The sequence below is a fragment of the Prosopis cineraria genome, unplaced genomic scaffold (assembly GCF_029017545.1).
Source record: "Prosopis cineraria cultivar Desert tree isolate PC_DT_omini unplaced genomic scaffold, ASM2901754v1 PC539, whole genome shotgun sequence".
NCBI lineage: Eukaryota > Viridiplantae > Streptophyta > Magnoliopsida > Fabales > Fabaceae > Prosopis > Prosopis cineraria.
Window position 1 is genome coordinate 17,013 of NW_026555864.1, and position 24,179 is coordinate 41,191.

At 34.2% G+C, this 24,179-nt stretch overlaps 1 protein-coding gene across 1 annotated transcript; it reads right to left on the reverse strand.

Annotated features, from left to right (window-relative positions):
- Window positions 1-20,550: 20,550 nt before the first annotated feature.
- Window positions 20,551-21,072, reverse strand: LOC129297489 (uncharacterized). The gene has a single exon (XM_054935821.1). It carries the CDS (start codon window positions 20,989-20,991, stop codon window positions 20,662-20,664), a length of 330 nt encoding a protein of 109 aa, XP_054791796.1. The 5' UTR covers window positions 20,992-21,072; the 3' UTR covers window positions 20,551-20,661.
- Between the last annotated feature and the right edge of the window lie 3,107 nt (window positions 21,073-24,179).

Genomic DNA, 24,179 nt, shown 5'->3' on the forward strand with positions numbered 1-24,179 from the left:
CGACATTAACAAGCTTCTAAAAATAATATTATGTAGTAGATAAGAGAGAATATTTAAAAAATTCAAGATACACAAGGATCACATAAAATTTAAAAATAATTACATATTAAATTATTTTATAAAACAGAAACTAAGAAAGATATCACAAAAATTAAAAATAACTAACTAATAATTAATTTTGTATTATTAGAACTAAACATATAATGTTTATTTTTTTATGAAATCTTTATAAAATAAATATCTTTATAAAATTTTCAAACTATTTAAAAATCAATTATTTTTTAGCATAAAACAAACAGGCCCATAAATAGCGAAAGACTTCTGTCCATCACAATATTTTCATATCCAGTGCCCTGTGAAAACGTAAAAATTTATATATGTTGGATTCCCACAACCGAGGTTCAAATTGGAACCGTTGGATTTGGGCCTCACTTTGCTACTGCTTTGTTGAAATGCAACACAGTGGCTCATGTGCCTATCACCCATGAAACAGTCTTGATCGTTCGAATAGATTTAACTTTTTTTTTATTTTTGTATTTGTTTAAAATAAAAAATAAAAAATTTTAAATAAATATATTAATTACTAATATATACAGTTTATATAAAAATGGTCACGCTGATGTTTTTTTCCCCCTTGTTTCTTGTAATTCATCCTGAAAGTTAGACTTGGGTTCTTGTAGGTATAAGAAAAAAAATTAATTAGTAGATTTTTTTTTTTTTCAAAATTGGATAGGAGCTTGAAGAAGAAATTTGGGATATACTCAGAGATATATGAAAGAGAAAAGCAAAATCTTGGCAGTTAAGGAATTTCTAATGTTTTCATACTTTTATGGTCTCCAAATGTCCAGCAGTTTCACATTACATAATAATCTAATATTTTCATCACATAATACTCCCATCTCTTACTCCTAGGTTGCAAAAGAGCTCTCTATATCATGATTACAAACCCTTTATGATAGGTTTCTAATTTTCTATGTCACCAAATTTTGAATATATGTTTACTCATCCTTAGGTCACAAAAAATAAAACAAGAAGAAGAAGAAGAAACAAAGAAAGAAGGGAAGATAGCATTCAAGGACCACTATACAAAATTTATATCAAAGAAGGACCAAATGATTTGATATTATCACTAAAATCCTATGGTCATTCTGACATATTAATTTCAAATGCAAAAAGATTGAAATACCATCATAGTTTTTTTTAAAAAAACCCCCACCATCACCGGTGGCGAAGTCACCGAAGCCCCTGTTGCCAGTCAAGTCGCCAGCGGCCAGTTATCAAAGCTCTAGCGCCAACAACATTTAATTTTAAAATTGAGATTTTTAGGTGGCCAAGGGTGGGTTTGATCCCATGACCTACACTAAGCCACCAAACCCTCTAACATATATACATATATAGCAAAAAAAAAATTATAAGTAATAAACCAGGCACAAAACTACTTCTATATAATAACTTAATGTGTGTTGTTAATTTCTAAATGAAACTCATTATTTTATGAATATCACTTGTTAATCTGACATGGACACTTATAAATTAGGGGCTTCAATACTTCACTCATTTTACTTGTTAAACATTCCAATATCTTGTTATCAATCACAAATAGGTTATTGTCAAAATCAAATGAATACTTATTAGTGAATAACTAACACGCACAACTAAACCTTTCCTATTATTTTTTCTAACTTGCTAAAAACATAATACATTCTTGTTAATTTTAAATAAATTGTTATTATTTTACGAATGTCACTTGTTAATCTGACATAAATAATTACAAATTGAGAGTTTCAAAACTTCACTCATTTTACTTATTAAACGTCCCAATGTTTTTTTGTTAATCACGAATAGATTATTGTCAAAATCAAATGGATATTTGTCAGTGAATGACTAACACAACTAAACCCTTCCTATCATTTTTGACAACAACCTATTCGTAATTGACAACAACCTATAGGAATAGTTTAGTTGTGCGTGTTAGTCATTCACTGACAAGTATTCATTTGATTTTGACAATAACCTATTTGTATTGACAATAAGACATTGAGATATTTAACAAGTAAAATGAGTAAAGGTTTGAAGCCTTTAATTTCTAATTGTCCATATCAGATTAACAAGTGACACTCATAAAATAACAATAATTCATTTGAAATTAACAAAACTCTATCATGGCTTTAACAAGTTAGAACAAATGATTAGAAAGGCTTAGTTGTGCGTGTTAGTCATTCACTCACAAGTATTCATTTGATTTTGACAAGAACCTATTTGTGATTGACAATAAGACATTGGAGTGTTTAATAAGTAATGAGTGAAGTTTTGAAGTCCTCAATTTGTAATTATCCATGTCAGATTAACAAGTAATATTCATAAAATAACAATTTTCATTTAGAAATTAACAACACGCATTAAGTTATTACATGAAAGTAGTTTTGTTTGGTTTACTACTTATAATTTTTTTTGCTATATATATATATATATATATTAAAGGGCTTGGTGGCTTAGTTAGGTGGCCAAAGGTGATGGAATCAAACCTACCCTTGGCCACTTAAAAACCTCAATTTTGAAATTAAATGTTGCTAGAGCTCTGATGACCTAGCTAACAGCAGGGGCTCCGGTGACCTCACCGCTGGCAGAGGTCTGACGGCCAACAATGGTGGGTGTTTCTTTTTTTTTTTTAAACTATGAGGGCATTTCATTCTTTATGCATCTGAAATTAATATGTCAGAAGGACCACAGAATTGCAGTAATAATATCAAATCATTTGGTCCTTTTTTGATATAAATTTCATACAATGGTCCTTGGATGCTATTTTCCCAAGAAAGAAAGCCATGTACTACATCTATGACATTTTTTTTCAAGTAATATAATAAGGGAGAATGATATAGAGGTCCCAAAATTATCAATTAATTTAAATTAGGTTTTAAGTGCTAAATTTTAAGAATTTGTAACTTATTCTTTCAATTTTACAATTCCGTTGTGATGAATTTGCAATTTATATTCTAAATTTTAACTAAAACAATAAAAATTTTTATTTTTTAACTATGTTAAAATTTAAAAAATAAATTAAAAATTTATCACAATGTAATTACAAAATTAAAAAATTAAATTATAAATTTTTAAAATTTAATACTTAAAACTTAACTTAAATTAATTAATATTTTTAGATCTCTTTATCATTCTCTCAATAGCAACCTTAAATAAATTATCCTGTCACATCACTTAATCATAAAAGCCGGATAATATGGGATTTGAGTGAGTGATGATGCAGAGTCTCTGCTTCAGTGGTGCCTCCTTTTGCTCTCATGATATTTGGATTTTGAAAGATCCTTCAAAAAAGAGAAAAATGGTGGGATTCTATATATTGCGTTATTTGTTACAGGTTTTCAATGATACGAAAATTAAAAAAAAACATAGAAATTGTATATGACATGGATAAGCAATTTGTTGGTTCCTATAGTTGCTTGAAAACTATCCAATTACCTTAGAGCATTGTAAAATTATAATAGCCAAGTTAAAGCCAGGCCAAAATCAATTTTGACTGAGACTTTTTACCCTCTTTAGCCTTAGAAAATGCTAGATGTCACGAATGGAATATGTTATTTGCAATAATACGTGTGCAAATAGTATATACCAGAGAAAATTAGTTTTTACAAGATAACAAGAGAAGATAGTGAACACTATTTAGATGATTTGACGTTCCCTGCATTACGTCCCATATATAGTAAAGAATCCTAGCAGAGTATATTTAACTTCTGATTATTAAACAGTGATAACTTCTAATAGGTATCTTCAATTTCTTGATTGCTCTTTTTGTTAAAAGAGATGGAATTTTTTGCCAAATACTTGGTTTTTCTAAGATGGAGCCTCCACAATTTAGGGTTGAATTGGCTAACAAGGTGCATGATTGCTTGACAAATTAGGGATTGATAAGAAAGTGTTTTCTATTACTATGGATAATGCTTTGGCCAATGTCAATATGCAAGTTATATTAAAAGAGATATTGAATTTGCAATATAGATTGTACCCACATCTTGAATCACACAGTTCAAGATGGTATGAAAGTAGCACATTACATGAGATTGTGCATAAAATTAGGGAGAGAATTAATTATGTAAAAGCATCAAAGGCGAGAAATGATAAATTTAAAAAATGTGTTGAACAAGTTAGGGGATATTGACACTTCCATGAACTTGAAGTTAGATGTCCCAATTAGATGAAAGCTCTCAACACATGCAATGTTTGAGAGTACGCTTAAATATTACCATGATTTTGTTAATTTAACTTTTAATTATGCCCATTATGGACATTATCTTACAAATGAAGAGTGGTTTAGGGCAGAGGAAACATGCACATTCTTGAAACCATTTGCGGGAATAATAAAATTGATTTTGGGTCATTATATCTAACTTCTAATATGTATTTCATGCAAATTTAAAATATACAATCCCCCTACTGAGTGCCATACCTAGAAAAATATGTCAATGGATGCATAATTTATCTTAAAATAAATATTAATATTTCATTACAACTATAAATTTAATCATTTATTAAGTTATATTAAAGGTATAGTTTAATAAAATTAAATACTAAAAACAATGCATAAAACATAAAATTATAATAAAAATTGTCTTTATATAAATTTTTTTATGTCTATTAGCTTCATGTTTTGTATTTTTGTTAAATTAAATCTATATACCTTTTTTGTATATAAGAAAATTAATTTGTGATAAAATTTTCTATAAAAAATATTTTATTAAATTATTACTCTTTTATTCTAAAACTATTCCTACTTAAGACATAGTATATAGATAATATTTTAAATTATTAAATTTTTAATGAAATAAGTCAAATTTTTTAAGGGGATAAATGAATATTTTTTAAATAATGGGGGCAATTAATATTTTTTAAAGGGGGGAACTAAAATTTTTAAGGTCATTTTGTATAATTTTCTCTTGGCTTGGCGTGGTAATTGCCACCACAGCCCATCGTCCCTGCCCCTGCTAAAAGATAATGTAAATAATGATTATCACGTGATTTGATATATGGTCGTGAAAAGTTGGCCAAGTTTGACAAACTAGAGTGATAATTATTATCATTTCCGGCACTTGGAATTATTCTTAATCTATAAATGGAATTTGATACAGTAGAGTATTACCACTCATCCTCGCCGTTCATTGCCATCTCCAACTGCCCTACTGTCATGGCCATCGACAACCATCAATCATCACCACTAGCCATCATCAACAACTGCAACTTGTTAACAATCACCATTCATAGATGTGATAATTGGTAGCTAATGATAATAATAAGTGGTGATAATAATAACAAGTGGTGGTTGGTTGACAGTAATTTAAGATGGTTAGCCAACAATAATGAATAGCAATAGTTAATGATAAGAGGTGGCGGTCAACAGTGATGACTAATAATAGCCAATTGCAATGATTACTAGTGATGATAAATGATGGGTCCGTTTGGATTTCAATTGGATATAATATATTATAAAAATAATTAATTAAGTTGTAGATTTTAATCATAATTGATTATATAAATTACTATATAATTTAATTTTTAAATATCAAATATTAATTTTTTAAATATACAAATTTTAAATTTTATTAAGGAAAAAGAAGAAAAAGAAGAGAGTTTAATTTTATTTTTATTAAATTATATGCTTTCTTTATAATTTTTTTTTTGGCCTGTCTTTATAATTTTTTCTAACGTTTTTGACAAACTTTTATCAGAAGGTTGATCGAAGTAGTTTACGGAAAAATGTGCGTATGGGCTCATAATTAATTTTTGTCCTTTTCTGACAGTTTTGGCTAATTTACTAGAAAAATTAATTTTGGGAGGGAAAAATTAATTTTTTTTTCCTATCCAAATACACACGATGACTGCCAATATTGGTGGGTTGCCGTAGAGGGTAGTGGTAGGAAGAAATGATGGGCAAGGACAATAGGCATTGGCAATGATAGCTTGTTGTGAAAAAATATAGTGTGTTTTTAAAAATAAGAAATGAAAACAAAAACAATTCTAAGATATTTTCATCTTTTAGGGCCTTCATCTTTTTTTTTTGTAAAAAATTATCATTTATTTTATTTTAAAAAAATCCAAGATTAAGGGTCAATTTTACTCTCAATCTTTTCATATTAAGTCTATTGCATTCCTAAACTCAAGTTTATATCATTGCCCCTTGAATGCTTAAAAACCCATCAGTTTTTGGCCTTCCATTAATGCACCCCTTAACCGAATTATGTTTACAAAAAATGTACACATGGCATCCAAGTGGATGCCCCGTCACAATTTAATAAGGTCACTTTTGACCTTAAAGTATTTGGTTAAGGACACTTGATGTCCTAAACTTGATTGTGGGTCATTTTTTCCTTAAACATTGAAAACCCTAACCACACATGCCTTGCCATTCACACATCACAAATCATATGTCAATTTAAGTTAGTTGGTCCCATGTGCGTGTACACGTGGCATCCAATTGGATGCTCAATTGGAAATTTTAAAAAACCCTTACTCATATCATAGTTGAAAATTAAATTAAAAAAAATTCCTCGATATATGCACTTGGCAGCTAGCTACAATTTTTATTTTTAAATGAAAATTACTTTCACTCTCGCAATCTTATCATTTTGCCTTCTTTACATTGCCTTAATCCCAAAACCTAACTCAAATGTAAACAAGCATTTGCCCACTTTTGAAACAACCATAAGCCTCAGTTATCAAGGGTGAGGGCAAGCACTTGCATAAACATAGAGAATTTAAAAAAAAAAAATGAGTCAAATTGCCAAGTATCAAATATTTGAGTCAAAGCTACCATATGTACCTATGGAGAAATTTTTTATAATTTAATTTTCAACTATCATCTGAGAGATGATTTTTTTTATTTATCTCTGATTAGGCATCCACTTAGATGCCATAGGTACACACCTATGGGATTCACTAATGTAAATTAATATTCTTCTATGATACATTAATGGCAAGACAAGTGTAGTTAGGCTTTTTAATGTTTAAGGGTGGAAATGATCCAAAATTAAAATAAAGACACTAATTTTTCCTAAGCAAATACTTTAAGAGCAAAGGTGATATCATGGGTGCCATGAGTACATTTTTTTTTTCAAAAGAAAATTTGGTTAACAGATAGGTTTCTAAATATTTAGGGGAGAACGACCTAAAATTAAATTCAAAATATCCGCAAACCTAGTGTGAAAAGTTTGAAGGTAAAAAAGACCTTTAACCTAAAAGTTTATTTTGTGAGATTTTGTGATGTTTATTTAAACTTTTAAAATAATTAGAAGCATAAAAAAACATATTTTTGATTATTTTTAGAATTTGTTAAATAGTTTCTTAAAATAATTTGATGTGGTAGATGAGAGAAATGTTATAAAAATGCAGATACACAAAAATATTATAAATAAATAATAAATCATTCTTATGTATAAATCAAGAATCTATGAAGATACTCTAAAATTTAAAAAATAACTAACCAATAATTACTTTTTATTGTTGTAGCCAAATATAAAGTGATGCTTGCTTTTTTATAAAATCTCTAGAAAATAAATCTATTTTTATAAAATCCCTGAATTAATTATTTTTAATCTTAAGCAAATTGGCCCTTCTTTTTAAAAATAAAAAATAAGAACAATTTTAAAAACATTTACATGCAAAATACCATTCAAAACAAGTTTTTTTATATTTTTTAAAATGAAAATAATTTTTAAAAACATAAACCAAACAAACCCTTAATTTTTGATCCTTTTTATTTGGGCTCAATATGAAACGTCGCTTAGATAGGTCACAAAGTTAGTTGAGCTGAGTAGTTGAAGCGTCAGGCCCAATGTAAATAAAAGGGGCCAACCCCGAAGCTTAATAGAGTCCACAACCAGTAAACATGCTGAAATGCCATCAGTTGCAAATATTAGATCGTTGGCATGAAGATACGATCCTAAGTAATGCCGAAATTTATGCCCAAACGGTTTGGTGAAATGGGCTGGTTATCAAAATGGAGAGACCGTGCTACAAGTTTCACGAGATTCCTGATTCTTCGGCAGAACGTGCTAAGTTTTAAGGAAAAGGCTTCCGTTATTCGACACTATAAATAGAAAGAAGGAAAAAATAAAGGAATCTAGTCAATACTCTATTAGGACTTGCACATTTTAAATTCATTAGCCCTTTTCAGTTCTTAGTCTTTAGTCTGTAATTTTTGCCACTTCAATAAAATCATACACTTGTTCTACCAAAGCCTTGTATCTTTTTACATTCGAGCGAACTGTGGTAAGGAAACTCAAGACCCTTTTCATTATCTATTAAGACTTAGTGTCTCTGGCACGTGTGATATTTATTGTTCAATCATGAATAATTTTTGGCGCCCCCGATGGGACCTGTGTAACAAAGATGGTAAGGATGTGAAAAGACAAAAGGATTGCTGAAACAGGTGCTGGTTCTCATGAACTAGAAGGGATCTCTGCACATGCAGGATCAGAACACTTATCACCCAATGCTGAAGCAGCTGAACATTGTGAGCATGTAGTGCCAGCGATAACAGGTACCAGCAACATGAGCCCTAACTCAAAGTTAGGAAGTGGCCAACTCAACCCACTGATCATATCCAACAAACCTGTGGCAGAAGTGCTGTGGGAAATTCAAAACTGAATTGATAAGCAATTGGAAGAGAACCAAAGGTTCTTTGCATTATCCTTGGAAACATCAGAACGCAGGGAGAAAGAACGACAGCAGATCATGATGTAGGCTTTACATGAAGGCATGAAGAACATAGTCGCATCATTGAGAGGCACTCACCTGGAAGTAGGCTCAAGTGTAGGGTCGCTTAAAGGCAATAAGCAGGAATCAATATAGGTGCTGGCCATTGGGGCCGCACACTTGAGCCTGGCATGAGTAGCCCAGGGGGCACGGTGGTGATCCCAGAACGTCCGATCGAGCCTCAGAACTAACTGGTGAAAATGGAGGCCTTGAGAGACACCATTCAAGATATATATGGACCAGGGTTGAGGCCAATTGGCCGCCCCAACTTCTCAAAACCTTATCCAGAATATATAGACAGGGACAACCCATAGCCTTGAGGATATAGGATCCCTGACTTCACGTTGTTCTCAGGAGATGGAACGCAGTTAATACTGGAGCACATTGCGAGATTCACAATCTAGTGCGGCGAGATTGCCAATTATGAGAATTTTGCTAACTTGAAGCTGAAATTGTTCTCGAATACTCTCACGGGCCCAGCGTTCACATGGTATACATCACTACTCCCTAACTCAATTATCAGCTGGATAGAAATGGAGCAAAAGTTCCACATCCAATTCTATAAAGAAGAGCCAAAGGTCAATATAGCAGAACTCTATAAGCTCACTTAACGGGCTAGAGAGATGGCAGACTAATACTTGGTGAGGTTCAAATGTCTGAGGAGCAAGTGCCACATGTCACTTCCAGAAATTGAATTTGTCAAGCTGGCACAAGAAGGACTGGATATTGAACTCCGAAAGAAATTCCAAGGGATGGAATTTGGAGATTTTTATGAGCTCACAATGGGGTTATAAAGAACTACTCAAGGAAGAGGACCATCACCAACGGACTACAGCAGGGACCTATTTTAGAGACCTAGACGTGGTGATAGCAGAACTCAAGAATGCTCGTAACTACACATGTCCAGCTCTAGTAAGGAAGGCCAGAGAACTTTTTAAAAGACTAAATATAGTTTAGTATACCTTTGATACTACTAAAATAGAGGAAATTTTTCATTTCCTCCTCAAAGAAAACTTCGTCTCCCTGCCCATAGATCATAAAATCCCTTTGAAGGAAAAACAAAAAGGGAAGGAATACTGTAAGTACCATTACTCGTGGAATCACAACACCAAGGCGTGTTGGGAATTCAAGAACATTGTCTAAGACTGAATCAATAAGGGAGTTCTAAAATTCCCTAAAAAAGAATCCATGGTCGTAGATTATGACCCATTTCCACCATTTTCTATGGTCATCATGGTGGAGATAAACTCTGCCAAACGACGTCTCATGAAAAGTGATAGTAGGAAAAAGGATGGGAGACCTTGGAATGTTTGGAACAGGGATAAAGTGACTCAAGGAAACTCTAAAACAGTATGGGATTGCTTGGGAAAACTTATGAGCCAGTCCAAGTCTTCCAAATGGGACATAAGCCTAGAAGGGTAGGACATGAAAAGCCTGGATGGCTCCAAGGTAGTTTGAGACCGCTTAGGGGGAACCCAGAATGAAGACAGGCAACAGAAAAAGAAGAAAAATGGCAAACAACCCTCAAGATGGGATATTGGCCCAGAAGGATTGATAATATCAAAGCTAGATGGATCTAAGGTGGTCTGGGATCGTCTAGGGAAATCATCTAGTAGGTTCGACTTCTTTGTAAAGTACTAAGCGCCCCTTAAAACAGGTGAACCATTCATGGGGACACCAACTGGTTGGGGTGTAGGCCCCAACAACCTACCGTTATCACTGTTAATGATGTTAGAAAATAACACAAAGCTTCCTTTAAAACCAAAGGCTGCTAAGGGTTCAGGCAAGTTCATTACACTGCCTGGCAACATGCTACTTCTAAAATAGAGAGTTGTAAGATGTAAGAAGTTCCCAGCTGCCTTAATGAGAAACGAGAAGCGGCATCTTCAACAAAAGCGGGCTACACAGAGGTACCTTGAATAGCAAAAAATTGAGGTACAGGATAGCCCCAACATTCAACAGTCGCCAAGGGCTCAGATAGGTTCATTACACCACCTAGCAAATACTACTTTTGAAATGGATAGTTGTGAGACATAAGAAGTTCCCAGCTACCTTAATGAGAACCCAAAAACAACGTTTTCAATAAAAGTGGGCTACATAAAGGTACCTTGAATAGCAAAAAATTGAGGTACAGGATAGCTCCGACATTCAACAAGAGGCTAACAAGTTCAAAAGGAAGTCCACCGAGGATTAGGACGAAGGAAGCGAGGCTGAAAATCAAAAAAATGGGACCATTCACGTTGGAGAGATACCGCTCAATCTCTATTGCGTGGTCTCGTTAACACTACCTTCCCAATTCCAGTCCACCACTGGTAATACCTAAGGCTAGTAGAAACAAAACTCCTTGGGGCCAATACAGATGGGCCCATATCAGTATTGCCTAATAGAGCCAAGAGAAGAAGAAGGGTATAAGCTTATAAGCACACAGGCACAGAAAGAAGAGATTGCAGAGCCCATATGCCAAATCACTTTATAAGCAATAGAAGGAAAACCAAAGCAGGCCGTCCTGAAAAAACCCAGCGTGAAGATGACTCAGAACCTGAAGCCTTTATACATCAGGGTACATTTCGGTGGGAGATCAATGACTAGGATCCTCGTTGATAATGGCTCGGTGATGAACATTCTGCTACCCCGCATGATGATCAAGATGGGACAAGAGGAGTATGATCTAATGCCGATTGAGGTATTAGTTGTAAGGTTCACTGGGACCACATCTAAGGTCCTCGGCATACTACCATTACAAGTTGATGTCAGGACCAAGTTGTCACTAATAGCCTTTTTTGTGATCAGCACCACAACACAATACTAGGCCCTCCTAAGTCGAGATTGGATCTATGCCAATGAGTGCGTACCTTCTTTACTGCACTAGATACTCATTATGTGAAAGGAGAGGAGATAAAAGTACTTTGGGCTGAAGACAAGCCATTCACAATAGCCACTGACTTCATGGATGCGAGGTATTATGAACTGATGTGGGCCCATTTACATTCCAAAAGGCTCAAAGAATCCTTTCATACAGAATAACAACAGACGCTATAGTGCCTTTAACCTTACAGGGGCGCGAGACCATCATAGAACTGGTTGACGACTAAAATAAACAGAGGAAAGGCCGTAGCAGCCGCGGCCATTCAAAAGCTATGGTTGTACAATATACAAGAGAAACTAAAAGACTACAGACCTGAGATCTACTGGACCGAAGTCGTATATGAAGATAAAAACCAGAAGGTAGCATAACTGCACAAGCTAGACCCTACACTTTTGAAATTTGAAGACATAGCCCCAGAGGTCCAAGATCCACTAGAAGAAGTAAACCTCGGATCCCTAAAAGAGTCAAGAATCACATTCATTAACTCACTATTAGATAAAGAACAAAAGGATGCCATTAAGCTAACACTGTTAGAATTTAAGGACTGCTTTACATGGGACTATAATGAAATACCAGGGCTGGATAGACACCTAGTCGAACACAGGCTTCTTATCAAGCCAAACTATAGACCACACCAATAACCTGCCAGGAGAATATCAGTAGAAGTAGAGCTACAAGTAAAGGAGGAGATCAAATGCCTCCAACAGGCTAGATTTATACAGCCCTATAGGTATGGTCAGTGGCTTTCAAACATAGTCCCAGTAATCAAGAAGAATGGAAAACTGTGAGTTTGCATAGATTTTCAAAACATAAAAATGGCCACACCTAAAGACGTGTATGCAATGCCTATTTTAGACAGGTTAATAGATGTTGGGGTCAGAAATGCTTTATTGTCATTTATGGATTGCTTCTCTAGATACAATCAAATATTTATTGCAAAAGCAGACATTCACAAGACCATTTTTAGGTGTCAAAGGCTCATGAGGGAGTTTGCAGGGCTCATAAGTCGAGGCCAAAGATGCAATGGCTAGTGCATAGGTATGGATACTATTAGACAAGAGACTGCATCAAATATGCTAGGAGGTGCAAGAAATGTCAGACTCACGGGCCAACACAATAAGTGCCGATATTAGACATGCATTTGATCATCAAACCATGGCCTTTTCGAGGATGGGCTATGGATATAATAGGAAAAATCTATCCAGCCTCATCCAAGGTCCACTCATTCATCTTGATGGCCACAGATTATTTCACTAAATGGGTCGAGGCCATCCTTATGAAGAAAGTAAAACAGGGTGATGTTATTAACTTCATATGTGAACAAATCATGTTTCAATTTGGTATTCCTTAAATGATTACAACAGACTAAGGGAAAATGTTTACCGAAAGTGAATTTAAGGCCTTCATTGAGGAAAGTGGGATTAAGTTATTATCATCCTCACCATATTACCCTCAGGCAAATAGACAGGTCGAAGCTTCCAACAAGATCATCCTTGAAATTTCAAAGAAAACAATTGAAGAGAATCCTCGAGAATGGCACGAATAATTGCCCGTGAGGCTATAGGCATACCAGACATATAAGGGAGAAGCTACGAGCATGAACCCGCATGTGTTAACATATAGGTATGAGGCCGTTTTGCCTATGGAAATAGCAATCCCTTCACTACGCATTACGAGCAGTCTAGGAAGATCGTCTGGTGACTATAACGAAGCCATGATGAATGAGTTAATTCAATTATATGAAATTCATTTACAAGCATTCGACCATATGATCGCCCTAAAGAAGGAAGTTTCAAGAATATATAATAAGCGTATAAGAAGGAAGCGCTTTCGGGCGGGCGAGATTGTGTGGAAACTTGTGTTACCACCTGGTTTTAAAGACCGGATACTTGGTAAGTTTTCACCTAATTAGGAAGGACCGTTCAAGGTGGATGAAGTACTTAAAGGGGACACATACATGTTAACTAGCATCAACGGGATTCCACACAAATAGGCCATAAATGGGAAATATTTGAAGAAATATTGGCCGTCATTATAATAAGAAAGTGATAAAGGAAGGACCCGTGGCCTAGAATGGCCTCCGAGTATACAAGAGTCGCACAATGAGAAAGAATGTTTGTTCTTTATTATTATGTTTGAATCGTGTTACAAAAAATAAAGAATAAATAATATAAAAAAGGAGACACACACACACACACAGGTACACTATTTACAAAGACTGCACATGAGCTCTTACATCGCTAAAGTCGAGTCTAGATCCACAAAAGGGTCTAGTGACGAGCAAGGGCTATCTCGAACTCAAGTATAGACTAAACCTTAGCATTTGAAATGGCTCATGCCTCATCCAGAACCTTGGTAGTGACCTCCAGCTCAGGTTCTGCTAGACCGTCTTCAGCTTCAACCCTCACTAACTCTTCTTCAGCTGCTGCGATCTAGCGCCTCAAGTTTGCCACCTTAGCCTGTAGCGCCCAAAGGTGATCCACGTGAGGGGTAATCTCCTAGACCTAATTAGTAATGGCAGTCATCCGAGTCTTAGTGGCTAAATATTCATCCCGCACTGACCAGTTGTTCTTTAAATACTCTAATAAGAAGGGGAGTTCTTTACGGCACTAGTTAATAATGCCATAGCATGTCGGGACTTGAGCTCACAGGAGTACTAACTCAGACATGGAGACCACCTTCTCTACAGTCTCAAGAGCCTGGATTATTTCCTCAAAATTTTATTCAGGGATGAGGAATGGATCACGACTGAGTTAAAACTATACGACCCTCCAAGCATCCAATATAACGTCCATTTCAGGGACGCAAATGTGGGATAGGAGGGCATCAGTAGGCACCACCTCCAGTGCAACCAGCTGAAGAAAACAAAATAACATCAGCAACAAAAGACCAAGAAGAAACTGAAAGGACTAGAAAGAAAAAAGTAAACAAGACTATACCTGAATTGGGTCTATAAGTGCTTTGTCTTTGCTCATGGAAGGGGGAGGAGTACGTGTAGACCCCGCCACTAAGCGTAAAGCCTTCTCCACACAGCCCGTAAGAGTAGAAGAGCTAGCTTGACGTTGTACTGAGTCACCTTGAGTAGGGACTAGAGCAACCAAAGCGTCAATCAAAGATGTCATTTGTAATCTCTCCAGGGACCTCTTTGAGCTCCTACCCTCTTAGATACTTGATAAGTGGGAGGGAAGGATTAGACTGAGTGGGGAGACCATCTAGAGGCCCTTGGTAGCAACAGGGCCCTGGTCCCTAAACTCTAACTTATCACTCGAGGCTACAGCGAAAGCTTCTCCTTGATTAAGGGCAGTCCCAATGTCTTATGAACTACTTAGGGCTGCAGTAGATAGGGCAACCCCTAGACCTTCATCACATTCTGTCACCTCCTGAGCCACCTCTTGAGTGACTTCAATTAGGTCCATAGGTGTGGGCTTAGGAATGGCAGTGGCTTGGAAAGTGACCATTTAGAGATCTGGGAGCTAGGTCTCTTTCTCCCCTTGTTGAATTGAACTTACTCTGCCATTGTCAGAATCTACTGATAGGATCATCGTCTGTTAGTGCTTATACATGCGCTTTCCTTTCTCAGGCTTAAGGCTGATTAGGAGAAGGGTAGAAGCAGGTTGGTCAAGTAGTGGGGGCATCATCTTCTTCTTCCTCTTAGTTTAGGAGATGGAGACGGAGCCCCCTTCATCTTGTTAGGAATACTCCTTTGTCGGGACAACTAGAGGAGCTCTTCTTGGCCCTGAGTTTTTTAGAGACCAGGGGAATGGAAACTTGGGAGAAAGCATCATCTTGCTCCATCCCCTAGAGTATGGTCCTCAATGAGGGGGCCGTCTGGGTCTCAGAAGCGATGGGGACATCAATATTTCCCTTCAAAAATGTCATTAGTGCATGGGATTGTGTCTAATCACAGCCTATAAAAAACAAAGCAGGTTTAGTCTAGGGAAAAAAATAAGAAGGATAAAACTAAGACAAATGCAGAGAAAATACTTACTAGTATGGCTCTTTATTATACGCCTAAAGCGCTGGGGCTACCATTTGTTGAAGCGGAGGTAGGCGTCTCTATCTACAAGTTCCACCTTACACTGCCTCTGAGTGGTGAGTGGAATGGCTATCTGGTTGATAACCTCCCTGTCTAATAGCTCAACGCTGATTTGGGGGGACAGGCCCCTAGGGGTGTACTGGCTCAGTCTGAACTGGCACTCCATTAGTTAAGCATGGTAAGACTCCCAATATACCTTGAGAGACTTGGAGGAGGAGCCAGTGAATAGCAACCACATCTTTCAAGGAGTAGTGGCTGAAAGAAAGATATCATCCCGCAAAGGCTTAGCAAGCTTATTCTTCTTCTCTACCATATACTTGTACCAAGTTTGAAGGCGACGGTTGAGGATGTTGAAAGCTTTTTAGGTCCTCCCCAAAGACTAGCTTTGCTAATAGAAGAACTCGAAGAAGTTCTTCAACTCAATCAGCGGATGACCACCTAAGAGACAAGTGAAAAAATGGTTGGTGCAGAAATCGTTTAGAAATGGCTCCCGCCAAAGATTAGGAAAGTAGGCCATCATCCATAACTTCAAAAACCAGACAGACCCATGGAAGTTACTAAAGGGTTTCTTAGTCAGCGACTCCCTCATGCCGTTGTAGAGATGGCATAAAAACATAGTCCCCAGGTTTATTTGGTTGCCATAGAGTAGGGACTGGGCGATCCTCAGGTTGTAGTTGCATAGGCTTCCTTCCCCCTGGGGCCAGGATCCATTAACTCAATAGGATCCATATGAAGACTAGATGCTCCATAGCAGTGACAGGCTTAGAGGCTGGCTTCTCGAAAAACAGCTCCATAATCTTCTTTTAAGAGCCCACACTCTTAATCTTGATCTCCAAATCAGCAGGGAAGGCGGTGTAGGATTGGTATTTCTTAGGGATCATGTAGAAGTTCTCCTCCCCGGCAATAGGCAGCCCCAGGAACATGAAGACATCCCATAGCGTAAGGGACATCGAGCTGAGCTCGAAGATGAAGGCATTGCAGCCTAGAGCCTAGAAGCTGAGGAAGGCCGTTAGAAGCTCCATAAGGATGTTGACATCGGCCAGAGATAACTTAATCAGGTCATATAGACCCATCTCTTTTTACTGAGGTGCATGTTTTGACTTTAAACGCCTCACCCAATTGACCCAAGCATGAGGAGACCGAGGCCAATTCCTGAGCTTTCTACAGGATGACTCGAGGAAGGGTGAGGTCATCCGAGACAAGACCAAGTTGCAAATAGAGGTCGGTGACCATGGATTTGGTTGTGTAGGAGCAGTGACTTCAGATAGGTCAGGAGAGATTATCAAATACCTGACGTCACTCTTGTTAGAGATTTGGAAACTCCAAGGCGAAATGCTGGAAAAAATAAAGCATAGTTATAATATATTTCAATAAAATAGAAGGGCTAAATGTGTTAAGCGAGAAACTTACCAAAATGCCACTGATTCATGGAATGAAGAATCCTCCTAAAAAGAAATGAACGAATATTAGAACGGGAAACCAATCTAAAGGAAAAAATAGTTTTTCAAACTACTAAATACATACTATCATGAGCTTGCCAAGGGGGTTAATCGGGTTCCGGATAGTCGCCAGAGAATCTAGTACACTGCCACCAAAAGTAGAAGAAGGTGCGGCGGTAAAAGAAATGGAAAAAGCAGAAGAAGCCATTTGAAAGTTGGGTAAGAGAAAATGTAGTGGACTAAAAACTTGAAGTTCAAGAAATGGCAAAGAGAGCAAGAGAAGTGACCAAAATAAAGAAACGAGTTTATATTAGCAAAGAGAGCTCAAAAGTGAGTGACATTTCAGTTTTTTCAAACATGCCACGTGGCTTACGTTACCAGCCATTGGCACGCGGGAGGCATTGTTTAGACTAAATATGAAACGTCACTCAAATAGGCCATAAGGTTAGTTGGGCTAAGTAGTTGAAGTGTCAGGCCCAATATAAACAAAAGGGGCCGACCCTGAAGCTCATAAAGTTCACAACAAGTAAACATGCTGAAATCTCATCAGCTATAAATATTAGACTATAGGCACGAATGCACGATCCTAAGTAATGCCGAAATTTTATGCCCAAGCAGTTCAGTGAAATAGGCTAGTTATCAAAATGGAGAGACCGTGCCATAAGTTTCATGAGATTCCTAATTCTTCAACAGAACGTGCTAAGTTCTAAGGAAAGGGCTTCCGTTATTCAACAATGTAAATAGAAAGAAGAAAACAACAGTGGAATCTAGTCAACAATCTATCAAGACTCGCACATTTTAAATTCATTAGCCCTTTTTAGTTCTTAGTTTTTAGTCTGTAATTTTTTGCACTTCAATAAAATCATACACTTGTTCTACAAAAGCTTTGTACATTTTTACATTTGAATGAATTATGGTAAGGAAACTCAGGACCATTTTCATTATCTATTGAGACTTAGTATTTCTGGTATACGTGGTATTTATTGTTTAACTACGAACACTTTCTTATATATCTCAAAACATTCAGGAATAAGTTGCTTGAGCTTGCCAATATGTAATTAAAAAAAGAGGGCGGCAGCCATGATTTCCCATGTTGATTATGAACATTTATAGATTCCAATTAGATGTTATACTTTTAACCAAAAAGGAAAAAGGTACAGTGATCAAATTAATTTTGTAAGTGAAAATATATATTTTATATTTTAATTAAAAATATTAAAATAATTATTACTAATCATCAATAATATGAATATAAGAGCTAAATATCGCTCATGTGTTTACAGACAAGGCATAACGTAAATTTTTCTCCCAAGACCAAGATAACTCAATCCCATTATTGAATTACAAGAGTACTGAGTCTGACACAGTAAATTAATCCATGTCGCTTTCCTTCAGTTATTTATGTCTTCAGAGCATCATTTTCAACGATGCACGAGAGCTAATGTAACAATAGAAAACTCCAAAGTTACATGCGGGGTGCGTGAAGAGTTTTGAGGCTTAAAGTAAAATTATCATAAAGGTTTAATGTATATTATAATTTATGAATTATATAATTTTTCATTAAGCCTAAGTTTTATGTTAATTTCAATTGCGGTTGGTAAAAAAATCATTTTAGTAATTTTCTTAATTCCAAAACATATGCAAGGCCATTTTTCTTATAATTACAGTTTTTAATGAATAAGTGGTAAGATCGTGTTTTTTTTTTTTTGCCAGAGTGGTAAGATCTTATTTATGATGTATCATATATTCCCAATATAGCATACTACAAATAAGATCATGATATTTTTGACAAAAAAATCATGATATTAATTAATTTTTAAGAGGAAAAATATCACTAGGTCCTGTATATAAATATTATCTCCATCCCAAATTATAAGACACTTTTTGAAGAGATTCAACGTTTCATAATATAAAACATTTTAATAAAAATAAAGTTTCATTAATAGTTTTTTTTTAATATTATCTTTAATATTATCTTTCTCATATATTCTTTCTCTTTAATATTTTTATCATTAAATTAAGGATATTTTTATAAATTTATATTTTTTTAAAAAGCAAGATATTAAAGTATAGTTGATGAACTTTATTGATATGTATAATTTAAAATGAAAGTGTTTTATAATTTAAGACATAAGGGGTAATTTTTTTATGAATCCCAACGTAAATTATAGCCAAGACTTCTCCTTACTATGATTACAATATGGAGGAATACCTTTTTACCCTAATCAATGTCCACTTTTTTTTTAATAATATAAATCATGTCGGTAATAAAGATTATCTTACACATCTTTCAACTAAATTGTCACATATACAAAGGTTAAGATTTGAATCCCAAATCACTTTATTAAATAATAAAAGTTCTTATCGCTCACATCAATATAAATTATCAAATGGATGTCCATTTTTACCAATAATATTTCAAATCTATATAGGCCAGCTATGTTTGTTTTGAAAGTCCGACCCCTTTTCCACACGTGCTTTGTTGACAAATATGACGAGAACGCTTGCTAACGTGCTCTACAGAAAAAGGCATTATGTATTGGTACCTCACCAATACCCTATAAAAAGATAAAAGCAATAAAAATATATAAAATTTTATATATATCTCTATATAAAAAATTCAAAAAAATAATATTATTTTACTTTTTTTATAAAAGATAATTTTAAAAATATATTTTAAATATTACGTAAAAAGTTTTATCATAACTTATAAATAAGATCACATATGACTTATAAATAAGATCAAATAAATTTTATAAAATATATCCTATAAATGAGACTAGAGATAGTAGTTTGTATTAGTTGTTGGTATTTCGAGAATGAAAGAACTAACTAACATTTCTATAATTATAAAACAAAAAAATTTAAAAGGACAAATTTACCCTTTAAACTATATGTTTATGAGTGTGTAGGACCTTAATTAAACTCTTTTTTGTGCATTATTTTTCCTTTAACATTTAAAAATAGTGTAATATTAATAAAAATTAATATTGATTGTTAGTTGACAAAAGAATGACCTTAAATTATAGAACATAACTAAAAAATTACAAAAAATAATTATAAATTATAAATAAGTACTATATGAGAAAATTCATATATGTCTGGTAATTTTTGTGTCCCTTTCTATAATTGTTTTGGTTTTTTTTTATAATTTTTGATATCATTTTCTAATCAATTAATAATTAAAACTAACTTTTGTTAGTAGTAGGAATAATATCGCACATTTTTCAAATGTTAAAGGAAAATATTATACTAGAAAGGAATTTAGAATTCTTAATGTTCTTAAACCTACAATTTGAGGGCAAATTTTCTCTTAGACAAAAAGGTCAAAAAAAAAAAATTGAAGAGAGAGAACATGGTAAGTATGAAATACACTCCCAAAATCACCCGATAGTCTCAATTGTCTGTAGTAATTACTAGTTATTTTCGCCTCTAGACTTGCTAACAACTTATACATAGATCAAGTTCTTAATTATTATTATTATTTCAGAGTGAGACATAGATATTGAATGTACATGGCCCAATTTCATGATCACATGAAAGCATGCATGGCATTAGAGCTAAGAAACGAGATTGAGGAATGAAGGTTGATAGGCGATAAGGACAAAGAGAATGAGGAGGACAAAGGCGACGCCCCAAGGGGAGCCTCCGGCGCGGTGGATGGCGGCGGGTTCAGATCCCGGCATGGGGAAGTTGAGCTGAGTACCTGAGGAGAGGCAGTGGACAACGATGATCAACAGCAACGGCGAAATGATGAGAAGGCGCTGAAGCAGCTCGGAGGCGGTGGCCATGACGGCGTCGTAGATAATGTAGCTGACAGATCCACATATAAGAGCCGTGGCGGCCACAAGAAGCCAGTGCTCTGTGAAACTGAACCTTGAAGAAGCCATGGTGGTTATCACACAGATTTACTGATGACGATGAAGAAGAAGAAGAAGGGATGGTGAGTAATGAGGAAGTGAGTGAGAGACAGTGAGAGTGGTCTCCACTATACTGTCACTGAATTGTGTGAAGAAAAGTAGAAAACTCATAGCAGTACGATCTATGCCAGCTGTCTTCTTTTGGATTTATCCTGCTCAATCAATGGAGTTTTGAACAGTGGCTGTAATTTTCCAATCCACTGGATGGTAACTATTGGGGTTTAAGGGCAAAAATATGTGAGAATTTTTGGCAAAATTACATTTAGATTTTATATAAGAAAATTTATTTTCAAGATGTCTTATAAAATTTATAGAGAAAAAAATTTATATACTTAACCTTATATACTTAATGTATTTATTTTTAATCAAATCAAAACATGTGAATCTTATATATAGATTATTTATTTTATAAAAATTATTGTTATTAATTTTATAAATATGTTAAGATCTATTTGTCATAATTTAATTGGATATAAGTATATAAGGTTAAGTATATAAGTCATAATTTATTCTATCATAAATTCTTGTTATTAATTTTATTAACCACTTGTCATAATTTAATTGGATATAAATATAAGGCATAGTATATAATATTTACCTGTTCATAAAATACTTTTAAGTTTTAAATCTTGTGTATTTACAACTTGACAAAATATATTTACAACTAGTTAATAAACATTTACAACTTACAGAGGAAAATAACAACTTATAATAATAAGTTATAAATGCTCGTTGCTCAATTATAAATACCATTTGCCAAGTTATAAATATACAAAATTTGGGACTTGAAATATTTTATCAATTTTATGGGATTTTCAATAATAAATTCTCTTTTGCAAGACTTTGGTGTAAGTTTTCTATTTTTAAGAATACCCAGTATTTGTAATCAAACAAAAGTGTAGCAATTTTCATGAATTTGTTTTACTTAGTGCAACAATTTCCGTCCCATTAAATTTGACAAACATTCGTCAACATTAACTATTAAAAAAAAGGAAGTAAATATAAAGTGTAAAAGTACTCAGAAACTTTTTCTCTATGAGTTTTTGATTTTCTTAAGTCACCAATGGTGCATGGATAGTCTAAAAGATTAAAAAATTTTCCTTACTTCAACCTTATTTCAGTTGCCCAAATAAATTTAAAAAATTCAGGATAAGCTCAAATCTAAATGAGCTTAGCATGAATACCCAAGTTTTTTGTTATTAATAAATAAAATTAAAATTAAATGAAAATTAAAAATATTAATTTATTTACTTAAGAATATTGAGCATTTCAAAAGAAAAAGTTGTTCGATATTTTTTCCTTTAAAAGTTTTGGACAATAGCTCTCACTTCTTATTATATTTAAATGTGTCATTTTTTTATAAATTATTTTCTATATGATACTTTCAATTATAGAATTGGCATTGGAATGGTCTCGTCATTCTATTATTATTAAAAAATAAATTCCTTTTTTTTAATTTATAATGTTCGAATTTGAGATTTTATTTGGAGAGAATCTTAACCGGGGGCCCATAAGGAGAATAATTGCATGCAAGCCCCATCTAGATCTAAAATTTATATCTACAGAACTTAGGCTCCTAGCTGGAATCAAATCTCTTCATGGCTGAATTACTGAAATGACCTTGGTTCATCAAAAAAGGAAAAGCAAATTACCATGGACACCGGCACTAGTAGAAAATAGGCCATATACACTCACCTATCTACACTGATTCAAGCACACAATATGCAGAAATAAGAGGTGGTAGTATTTTTGTAAATAAATAGCAATCTAACATGATATCTATATTGGTTCTATGCATAAGCAGTGTAGATATAGATATCTAAGTCTGCTACACGTGGAACTGATGTAGACATGTTATATATTTATTTTTTAAAAAATTCATGAGATATCTACACTGATTACTCATATCTGCTGCCCAAATGCCCCTACTAAGTTTTAAAAAAAATTGCATGCACACAATGTTAAGCTATTAGTTATGCCCCCACAAACATGCTAATTTTGAAGCCACTGATCTCAATTCAATCCTAACAAGGACAATGTATAAGATGCACAATCTCTTATAGAGATCCAATTTGCAAATGATAAACTTGGCTTTGAGTAAGATTGAGATGAAATAGATATGGAAGTTTTATGTTGGGTAATTTATAATTATGGTGTTGTTTTATCATTTGATTTTGAGAATGCATTTAGGGTATTTGAAAAATTAGGTGAAAGAAGCATGATAAATTTAAATTATGGGTGTTTGGAAATTTGTTGGGCAAGATGCTATTGATTATGAGTAAATTTGTGTTGTCAAATTTTTGAAAAGTCTAATATTTAGGGGAGACTCTATCAATTTTTTTTAAACCATGAGTGTTAGCTAAATTTGTTTGGAACTGTTAGCTTAATCAGTAGTAGTCTTTTCGTTAGTATAACTTAGTCTTTGTTAACTAAAGTACTGGTAGAGAAGGCCAGAGGCCTTTAGGAATTGCATGATTGTTTTTTTTTTGTCAATTGTAAATTTATTGGAAAATTCAATATTTAGGGAAAAACTCTACCAAAATTTTTTAAAATCATGAGTGTTGGCTAAATTTGTTTCCCTTTTTCCCTCCAACTTAAATTGAAAATTAAAGTCTTAGCATGCTTGTTTCCTTTTTTTTTTAATATAAATCTTGTTTGGTCCTATCTTAACGGATTTAGTAATAATCCATGTGTTTTAGGAAAACAAATTAAATATGAATTATAGTTGCATAGATGCTAAACAAACGAGCCTAGAGTATGCTAATAGGGTTAAGGGGTTTCTGAAATTTTCTTAAGGCAATGCTGAAGATGATAGTGGGAGTTTTTATTTGAATGAGAGGTGGCTAAGTGTAGATAAGATATATGAACACTTAATTTGTGAGGGGTTTCTTAAAAGTTATAAAGTATGAATATGGCATGATAAAAGACTAAGCATGCCGATGCCAAGTACATTTCAATCATGGAATGTTGTTGTTGTTGTTGTTGATGATGATGATGATGATGATATATGTGATCGGTTTGAGGACATAATCCATGATGTGGGTAAAGAGGCTTTTGAGCAATACCAATCGTATAATAATATGTAGTGATGCAGAGACACCTTGGTACTCAGGGTGTGAGGAATTTAGTTTGTTGAAATCACAAATTAAAAAAGGCTA

Excerpts from the sequence above, each read along its gene's own strand:
- LOC129297489 (XM_054935821.1), bottom strand. The coding sequence starts at position 20,991 with ATGGCTTCTTCAAGGTTCAGTTTCACAGAGCACTGGCTTCTTGTGGCC.